The sequence below is a fragment of the Triticum dicoccoides genome, chromosome 3B, assembly GCF_002162155.2.
Source record: "Triticum dicoccoides isolate Atlit2015 ecotype Zavitan chromosome 3B, WEW_v2.0, whole genome shotgun sequence".
Lineage (NCBI taxonomy): Eukaryota > Viridiplantae > Streptophyta > Magnoliopsida > Poales > Poaceae > Triticum > Triticum dicoccoides.
In genome coordinates this window covers 722,754,224-722,764,172 of record NC_041385.1, presented here as the reverse complement: position 1 = coordinate 722,764,172, position 9,949 = coordinate 722,754,224, and the positions used below count along the sequence as shown (strand labels likewise).

General features: G+C 45.2%; 1 protein-coding gene across 3 annotated transcripts; it reads left to right on the top strand.

The window, feature by feature from the left end:
- Nucleotides 1-6: 6 nt before the first annotated feature.
- On the top strand, nucleotides 7-3,315 carry LOC119278093. 3 transcript variants are annotated; one of them, XM_037559454.1, is made up of 7 exons: nucleotides 7-264; nucleotides 364-704; nucleotides 786-907; nucleotides 1,081-1,237; nucleotides 1,335-1,725; nucleotides 1,818-1,867; nucleotides 2,970-3,315. In XM_037559454.1, the coding sequence occupies exons 2-7, from the start codon at nucleotides 457-459 to the stop codon at nucleotides 3,013-3,015; spliced, it is 1,014 nt and encodes a 337-aa protein (XP_037415351.1). In that variant the 5' UTR covers nucleotides 7-264; nucleotides 364-456; the 3' UTR covers nucleotides 3,016-3,315. The 3 variants fall into 3 exon arrangements, with proteins under 3 accessions (XP_037415351.1, XP_037415350.1, XP_037415349.1); XM_037559453.1 differs by having other exon boundaries at nucleotides 7-297; XM_037559452.1 differs by having other exon boundaries at nucleotides 7-704.
- The last annotated feature ends 6,634 nt before the right edge of the window (nucleotides 3,316-9,949 follow it).

Sequence of the window (9,949 nt, the reverse complement as noted above, 5' to 3'; positions counted from 1 at the left end):
CTGGCGCGCCTGCGCTGAGGCCGTCAACGGCGGCCGTGTCGGTGGCGCCGAGGCGGATCCGCGGCTGGCGGCGGCGGGTCAGGCCATCGGCCTGGGCGGCTCCTTCGTCGGAGGGAAGATCGTGGGGGCGCTCCTGAGATCCCACCCGGACGCGCGGCAACGAAGGCTACGTTGCTGCGGCGGCCGGGCAACCTCCTTCCACGGCATGACGATGGCGGCAGCCGCAGTCCGGAGTTGCCCTTTGATTGTCTCAATGACAGTGGGGTTAGCACAAAATTGGGGAATGTTTTGCTTGGGGTAAAAGTGAAATTTACTATTTTTTTAACATAAAAACATGTCTAACAATCCTAGTTGTTGTTTCAGTTATTCAAGATACAATGGAAGATTGCAGAGGCCACGGATGAAGAGAACCCGTCCAGCAGAGTTTGCAAATTGATTAAACCTGCAAACAGTGGAATGAATTTTCCACTTGTCTCTTTCAAAAGAGAGGATTCATACAATCATCATAGGTTTAAAATAATGTACTACTTGAATCACAAAAACCTGCTGCATATGCTCGCAGCTGATTATTGCAAGACCCAAGCAGGTTTGTGTGATACATTCGTTGAGCCAACCCAAGGAACACTAATATCAATCTGTGACATCTCCGCATGTGTGGATGACCTCGGTCATATACCATCTTGGAGGTTTCAGTCTATTGTAAGGTAAATATAAGACAAAGTAGTTGTTTCTCTATACAGAATGTTCTATTTAATTAAGTGAATCTGTACCGCTATTCTGTGCAGGCAAATGTTTAATGCAATTGAGTTTCTAAGAGAGCATTCCCTGTACCATGGCGATTTAAGTTGGACAAACTCACTGTTCGCATACCCATATATAGTTAAGTTGGCAGGATTTATGAGGCTAGGTAAGGTAACACTCACTCATGGAACATGATGAGTCCATATTGGTTACTCACTGTTCTTAGCATTTTCCTTTTTTAGTACTTTTGAAAAAAAATGGCAGCCCGTGTGTATTTGATAGTCTGCTGAAATAAGTTTTTATGGTAATAACAGATGGTTATTCTTTCTCAAATTTCAGCAATGACCATTGAGCAGGCTCACTTTTATGACCGTAAATGCCTTGCAACCATGCTTAGGCACCAGTTAAATATTGCCATTCAGAATGTCCGACAGGGCTCAAACATTTTCTATGCACACCTAAAGGGACTGATCAGGGAGCTAGAAAGAGACGATCTGTAAGTTAGAACATACAAACTGAAGGACCTTGTTTATAATTCTTTGCATTTTCAGTGTCAATTGTAGTACCTTTATTTAATGCACTGAAATTTTCAGGGCACTACGGGATAATACAGTGAATATCATTGAAAACACTTTCTTTTGGGATGAAGGAACGAGGAAATCTTTGTATACGACAGTCGTTTCCTTGAGAATTAAAGATGAGAGGTTTCAATTTATGATTTATCATCATGATGTTTGCGCCATGCCTTGGAGCAAGAGTAGCAATCTTGACTACTGGATTTTACTGGACACCATGAATAACTATCGCAAGAACCACGATATGAAACTATATAACTTCAGGTGCCCAATAGATTTTCTTCGATGTGTGTGTGGCGCTTATACCCACAAGCATGAACTCAAGTTCAATGTTGATAAGCTCATCCGTGAAGTGCATCCGGCCTTATCTATTGTGATGAAGAGATTAGTGAAAACATTTGATAGTTCGGTAAGGAACATACTCTTTGCTCTTTATATGACCAATCTAGATGTATATACTATAATTTCCTTTGTCTATTCTTACTCACGGTCACGTTGCAGGGTTTTGTGTGCAATGATAAAAGCTGCAGTACATGCAAAGATCTACAGAGGTAAATACTTAGCTCTATATTTGTTTAGATTTGTGCGCTTCAAATATGTTAAAAGTCTATGTATATGTATGACAAAACCTAGGTGCTGATTTGTTCTATTTTTATTTAATACTTTCAAGATGCCATCCGATTAGAATTTTGAAACTTTCCGCAGTCAATACCTTTCTGAATATATGATATTTAATGCAAGAACACAATGCATATCTAATAGATGAAGTCACTTTTAAAGTAGCTTAATATATAGCAGTATAGTAGTATAGTACCTAGGTTCAGCAGTTCAAGATATTAATCGGTTCTGGAGCTAGCCTTCAATGTTCCATTTCTCCAATATTTTTATGCACTGCAACTACTTAATTTTCCCCTTGGTTTTGTATCATACAATACAATATTCTAGTAGTTGACTGCAAATAATGGCCAAGAGAAAATGAAAGCATGCACATGGTCCTCTATAGTTTCTGAACTGTTCCTTGCCTCTTTTTTGGCAAGGTATATATATATATATTTGCATCGTGTACAACCTTGCAACAGTTATGATGTTCTGAACAGGAGCGATTGGTTTACTTGTGTTTAATCTTGATGATATTATTTCCCAAACTCTCTTTTAAGTTGTAGGGTGGAACTGCTACAGAGAATTTTTATAGGCAAAAGGCTGCCTCAAAGACACTTGAGATTTAATAGTGACTATACTTGCTTTTAAAGCTGCTTGAATTTCATGTTGCATAAATTATAACTATTCTTTGACCTTATCACTATAAGAGCTCTTTCCTCCCATGGATGTCTGTGTGAACGTTGAATGTTTCCTGGATCTTTTATTTTCTGCTTATATCATGCAATGTTCAGAGTAATTCTAATTTGGACATAATAACTGGTGGAGATACATCTCCATGACTAGCTACGCAATGTATACATGAAAATTGCAGGACCTTTTCCATGGTGCATATTTAGTTCTGTAGAAGATTGTAGATGCACTTTATTATTTATTGATGTATTGATGATGATGAACTTAATTTGTTTTTTGCCTACACATCCAGTCCTGCTTTTTTCTTTTCTTTTGTGAATTGAATTAATGTTTGATATTTTTGAACATTGATTATCCTAACAGACTGCCACACATGCGGAGGTTTGTGGAGGAAAAGTATTCTTGCTGATCAAGCACAATTTCTTGACCACTCTCTTCGTCCCCTGATAAGAGCACGTCCATCCTGGAAGAAGTGAAGGACTGAAATGACAGGTGTAAGGTGTTGTTTATGCGTACACCGAATCTAATTGGGCGGTTGCAGTTGAGCGAAAAGGTGGCAAACTGCAACTATGTACATGCTCATTTAGAGACACTAGTTAGACGCCCATGCGTTGCCATGGGATAACAGAAAAGAATATATAGTAATATTTGATTGACGGTTCTCTGTGTGGGTTTTAACCATGTCGTTATGTATATTCATCTCTTCTTATGTCATGCCCTTCCGGTTCATTTTTCTCTACCACCTCGACCCCACAACCATCCCTTCCCTAGCGCTTCGGACTCATGATCGTCCCGGGGGTTGCCTACAGCTTGTTCACCCGCCTGCTCATCATGGCCAGGTAAAAAAGGCGTCATGCTCTTCTTCACACACACCCACAGCCTAACAAGGCGTCAAAAGGCAGTTTGGACAACACGCTGGCCCAATGTAACATAACACGACCTTTTTCAATAAAGGGCATTTTTATTGACTAAAAATGTAGCATCAAGCGGATACAAAACATAATGAGTATCATCCGGCCTCTGCATGAATTCAGAGAAGACTTAAATAATATTCATAGATAATCTGGTCATAAATCCATAATTCATCGGATCCCGGCAAACATACCGCAAAAGAATATTACATCGAATAGATCTCCAAGAACATCGAGGAGAACATGGTATTGAGAATCAAAGAGAGAGAAGAAGCCATCTAGCTACTAGCTACTAGCTATGGACCCGTAGGTCTATGGTAAACTACTCACGCTTCATCGGAAGGGCAATGGTGTTGATGTAGAAGCCCTCCATGATCGAATCCCCCTCCGGCAGGACGTCGGAAAATGCTCCTAGATGGGATCTCACGGGTGCAGAAGGTTGCGGCGGTGGAAAAGTGTTTTCGTGGCCCCCCCTGATGGTTTTGGGGTATAAGAGTATATATGGGCGAAAGAATTAGGTCAGGAGAGCTCCTAGGGGCCCACGAGGTAGGGGGCGCGCTCTACCACCCTGGGCGCACCCTCCACCCTCGTGGCCGCCTCGTTGCGTCTCCGGCTTCATCTCCAAGTCTCCTGGTTTGCTTCTGGTCTAAGAAAGATCATCGCGAAAGTTTCATTCCGTTTGGACTCCGTTTGGTATTCCTTTTGTGCGAAACTCTAAAACAGGCAAAAACAGAAACTGGCACCGGGCTCTAGGTTAATAGGTTAGTCCCAAAAATAATATAAAATAACATATAGAACATCCAAAACAGATAATATAATAGCATGGAACAATAAAAAATTATAGACACGTTGGAGACGTATCAAGTATCCCCAAGCTTAATTCCTGCTCGTCCTCGAGTAGGTAAATGATAAAAACAGATTTTTTGATGTGGAATGCTACCTAACATATTTATCCATGTAATTTTCTTTATTGTGGCATGAATGTTCAAATCCGAAAGATTCAAAACAAAAGTTTAATATTGACATAAAAATAATAATACTTCAAGCATACTAACAAGACAATTATGTCTTCTCAAAATAACATGGCCAAAAAAAGCTTATCTCTACAAAATCATATAGTCTGGCTATGCTCCATCTTCATCACACAAAATACTCAAATCATGCACAACCCCGATGACAAGCCAAACAATTGTTTCATACTTTAATGTTCTCAAACCTTTTCAACTTTCACGCAATACATGAGTGTGAGCCATGGACATAGCACTATGGTGGAAGAGAATATGGTGGTTGTGGAGAAGACAAAAAGAGGGAGATAGTCTCACATCAACTAGGCGTATCAACAGGCTATGGAGATGCCCATCAATAGATATCAATGTGTCGGATGGTAGGTGCGACATATGCCAACGGGTGGCTAATCATTATGGGAGCCAGTAAGACATCGTCGGTGCCTGAAAATGGGATAAGGCGAGGACATGCACGTCGGTGAATCTTACCCAGGTTCGGGGCTCTCCTAGGAGATAACACCCCTAGTCCTGCTCCGCGGGGTCTCCGCATGATCACTAGATCTACAAGTAGCTACAAGATGCTCCTTGAGCTGCTTAGCGAGAGGAAGAAGAAGGGCAAGGCTAGCTCTCCTCTTCTCTCTATGTGGTGTGTAAAACTCTAAGAGATCAACCCTTTGCATGGGTGCCCTAGGGGGTTTATATAGGCCTACCACCCAGGGGTACAATGGTAATCCGACTGGACGTGAGTCCAGATCGTCAGTGACTGCAGTCGCCGGCTTCTCCGCCAGCCGCTGGGGCCCACCGACTGCCGACCTCTTGGCCGACAGGCCTGGCCCACTGCCTAGGGGTCTTGTCGGCTGCTAGTTACTGTAGCCTCGCTCTTGGTGACGATGGCTTTGTTGGGGTAAGCATGACTACAGTGCCACCGCCTGGTGGGTACTCACTGTAGCCTTACCCCGTCTCATCTGGTTAATGGTGCACAAACTTCCAGGGCAGGGGCAGGCCGGCTGCTGGGAGCCGGCCTCCCCCGAAGCCGACTGGTCAAGTCCAGCCGTCCTCTTGTATCTCTCTGGCAGGAGGGGCCCATCGCCCGCGGGCCGCACTGACAGCCTGTCGTGGGCGACGTCATGGTCAACGTGGCAACAGTGCCGCGCCGGACGGGGAATGGCCGCCCCGTACGGCGTACTGTGGCCACGCTCGCTCCGGGATTCGGGGGCAGCAGGCTTCACTGTAGCCACGCCCTGTCTTGTCGCCGTTATGTAGGTGCAAACTTCAAGGGTATTGGTCAGGCCGCCTACTAGGAGTCGACCACTCTGGTGGCCGGCTGCTAGGAGTCGGCCTACTCTGAGGGGGCTCTTAGAACCTTGCCGCCTTCCACCAGCCGGTCGACTGGACAACCGGCCAGGAGAAGGCGGTTCTGCGTTTTGGATGTTTGAGGTCCCAGTCGGCTCGATGTTTTTTGAAGTGCTAGGGGGAGCCGGTTAGGCTACCCGTGGTCATTTACTCCGATAGTAGGCCCCGAAGCTGGTCGGGCTTCACGGCTGAAAGGGGAATGAGAAGCCCAAGCAGCTTCCTATTCTGAAGAGCCGACAACTAGGAGTCGGCCACAACTAGTCGCGCCGTCTGGAAGGTTTTGGAGTCTGAAGGAGGGAACCAGATGGCGCGCGCGCCGGGTGTCGAGCCGACCGCCCGCTGTCCGCGCGCCATGCAGCACCTACCGGCTGGACCAGCCTGCCAGCCCACGCACACGACGGGACGTCGCTGCAGGCTGGGGCCCGCCAGTACCACGCCTCGGCCCACGCGCGGATCCTTTGTGGCCGAGGCGTACGGTTGGCATTCCAGCGGCAGTTATTACACACCGTTAAGGCGCGATAATCGTGGGGTCGTGGGGGGAGTGGACGCAGTTAATCCCACGTCCCCCACACCCCGTCCCCTCGGCTTCATTGCTCTGCGTCTATAAATAGGAGGAGGAGGGAGAGCGGCAGACTCACGCGCGCTCGCCTCCTCCTCCACCATCATCTTCTTTTTTGTCGCTGTTGCTGTCCGCTGCCGCACCGCACCTCCAGCCATCTTGCTGCGTCGTGGTTCGCCGCCGCGGAGTTGCGCACACACCGCTGCTGCCCTTTCTTCATCAAGCTTCTCGTCTTCATGGCGCGCGCCGGAGCCTGGGACGGCTCCAACGTCCATGAAGACCACATCGACTTCCTCCGCCGGACAAGGCGGTTGCCCGGCGAGGACTATGTGAGGGTCCGCCTTGCGCTTGTAACGCCCTGAGTCCGATGCTCCAGATGCCTTTCTTTATTTTAGTTGTTGTCGTGTGTTCTTTTTGTTTGTTACATTATCATAATTATTTTGCATATGTTATTCCTCTATGTTGATGCCATGATCATGTTGAGTGCCCTGTCATATATTTGCTTCTTGCACCATGCTCATGTCATTTGGTTATATTGCATTGTCATGCCCATCATTGTCATATTGCATTTCCTCTTGTCATTTTGCATGCTAATCATATACCTTGTGGTAATCATCATGTTGTTGCCATGTGCATTTCATTCATCTTTATGTGGTGTGTTGTTGTTATGATGTGTGTGAGCATCATTCCTTGTCATCTCTCTCTCAAACCATATCCATGCATCCAAATGAAACATGTCATATATGCTTCTTCTCAGTTTTTCATGTTCTTTCACATTACGCAACTTTCAACCATGTTTAAAATGCTTAAAATGTTGTTTGTTTAATTTTGCTTAAATGATATGCTAAAATGATTTATTTCATAAGTAAATAACCATAGCTCCAATTTAACAAACTTTATATGTAAATGGGGTGGAAAAATGCCTAGTTTAATATGGTGCACTTTATTTCCCTGTTTAACAACATTAAAATATTGTTTAGGCAGAACAGTACCAATTCATAATTTGCATATGAGGATTTTCCCAGAATTGTTGTTTGTTGTTCCGGCCTCATTTAAACTTGCCTAGATAGGTAGTTTTATTATGTTTCACCTCTTGCCATGTTTAGCAACATTTAATATTGTTGTGTACCTAAATGAGAGCGAACTAAATAACTCGAATGTGGTGTTTCGTCAATATGCAACTCGTTGCATATTGAGCTCCACTTAACTTGTAGTAATGTTTGTTGCACTTTGCCATGCCATGCCTCATTAAACCGGACATGCATCATACTTATTTGTGCATCATGCCATGTTTATGCTTGTGCATTTACCATGTTGTTTGTTTCTTTCCGGTGTTGCTTCTTAGTTCTGGTAATGTTGCGATTGTGAGGATTCGTTCGACTACTCCCGTTCATCTTCTTCATGGACTCGTTCTTCTTCCTTGCGGGATTTCAGGCAAGATGATCGCTACCCTGGATCTCATTACTATCATTGCTATGCTAGTTGCTTCGTTCTATCGCTATGCTGCGCTACCTATCGCTTGCTCTTCAAGCCTCCCAAATTTGCCATGTCAGCCTCTAACCTTTTTCACCCTTCCTAGCAAACCGTTGTTTGGCTATGTTACCGCTTTGCTCAGCCCCTCTTATAGCATTGTTAGTTGCAGGTGAAGTTGAAGACTGCCCCATGATGGACATGATTATGTTGGGATATCACAATATCTCTTATTTAATTAATGCATCTATATATTTGGTAAAGGGTGGAAGGCTCGGCCTTATGCCTGGTGTTTTGTTCCACTCTTGCCGCCCTAGTTTCCGTCATACCGGTGTTATGTTCCCGGATTTTGCGTTCCTTACGCGGTTGGGTGATCTATGGGACCCCCTTGACAGTTCGCTTTGAATAAAACTCCTCCAGCAAGGCCCAACCTTGGTTTTACCATTTGCCTCACCATCACCTACATTGCCCTTGGGAGTAATTAACCCGAGGGTCATCTTTATTTTAGCCCCCCGGGCCAATGCTTGTCTAAGTGTTGGTCCAAACCGAGCGATGTCCGGCGCGCCCTGGGCAACCAGGGTCTATGCCAACCCGACGTTTTGCTCATCCGGTGTGCCTTGAGAACGAGATATGTGCAGCTCCTATCGGGATTTGTCGACACAACGGGCGGCTTTGCTGGTCTTGTTTTACCATTGTCGAAATGTCTTGTAAACCGGGATTCCGAGTCTGATTGGGTCTTCCTGGGAGAAGGTATATCCTTCGTTGATTGCGAGAGCTTATCATGGGCTAAGTTGGGACACCCCTGCAGGGTATAAACTTTCGAAAGTCGTGCCCGCGGTTATGTGGCAGATGGGAATTTGTTAATGTCCGGTTGTAGATAACTTGACACCAGATCCGAATTAAAACACATCAACCGTGTGTGTAGCCGTGATGGTCTCTTTTCGGCGGAGTCCGGGAAGTGAACACGGTTTTGGGTTATGATTGACGTAATTAGGAGCTCAGGATCACCTCTTGATCATTGCTAGCTTCACGACCGTTCCATTGTTTCTCTTCTCGCTCTCATTTGCGTATGTTAGCCACCATACATGCTTAGTCGCTGCTGCAACCTCACCACTTTACCCCTTCCTTTCCCATTAAGCTTTGCTAGTCTTGATACCCATGGTAATGGGATTGCTGAGTCCTCGTGGCTCACAGATTACTACAACAACAGTTACAGGTACAGGTTTATGCGATGATCATGATGCGAGAGCGATGTTTACTTGATTTGGAGTTCGTCTTCTACTTCTTCTTCGATCAGGGGATAGGTTCCAGGTCGGCAGCCTGGGCTAGCAGGGTGGATGTCGTTTAAGTTTGTGTTTGTGTTTCATCCGTAGTCGGATGATGCGCTTATGTAAGATGATGTTGTATTCGTGTGACATTGTATGCCTTTTTTATGTATCGCCATCTATTATGTAATGTTGATGTAATGATATCCACCTTGCAAAAGCGTCTTCAAGATGCGCTTCTATCCTTGGTGGGACCTTCGAGTTCCTTTAGGATAGGGTCGCATCTTGGGCGTGACAAGTTGGTATCAGAGCCTCGACCGACCTTAGGAGCCCCCTTGATTGATCGTGTAGTTTGGCCATTGTCGAGTCTAGAAGAAAGCTGTTTTCGGAGTCTAGTTATATCAGAGAGTAGGAATTCTTTTTACTCCTCAGCCCCCTTCGTCGCTCTGGTGAGGAATCTTGACGTAGGTGTTTTAAATTACTTCTATTCCCTTTCAATCTTTCTTTAGGATCACGCAGCTGGTTTGTCGATCGTTGGTTCTCAGCTCTTTTCATCCGGTGCATTTCTCGTCAAGTTGACTCGAGCCTCTCCATCTTTGCATTCAATCCTCAGTTGTTTTCTTTTCCCACCCGCCCTCCCTTTTCTTCTCGGAGCCGGAGTCTGTAACCGAGTATCCTTCCTACTCATGCAAAGTCTTTGATTTCTTTCCTCAATGATTTCAACAGGTGTTTTCTCTTCAAGATATTCGTCGGTTCCCCCTTCCAAGTTGCCTTTGTTTTC

What these genes read in the sequence shown, in the direction of transcription:
- LOC119278093 (XM_037559454.1), top strand. Translation starts at nt 457, where the DNA reads ATGAATTTTCCACTTGTCTCTTTCAAAAGAGAGGATTCATACAATCAT. An exon ending in GAGCTAGAAAGAGACGATCT is followed by an intron (nt 1,238 to 1,334) that starts GTAAGTTAGAAC and finishes TGAAATTTTCAG; the next exon opens with GGCACTACGGGATAATACAG. An exon ending in ACATGCAAAGATCTACAGAG is followed by an intron (nt 1,868 to 2,969) that starts GTAAATACTTAG and finishes TTATCCTAACAG; the next exon opens with ACTGCCACACATGCGGAGGT.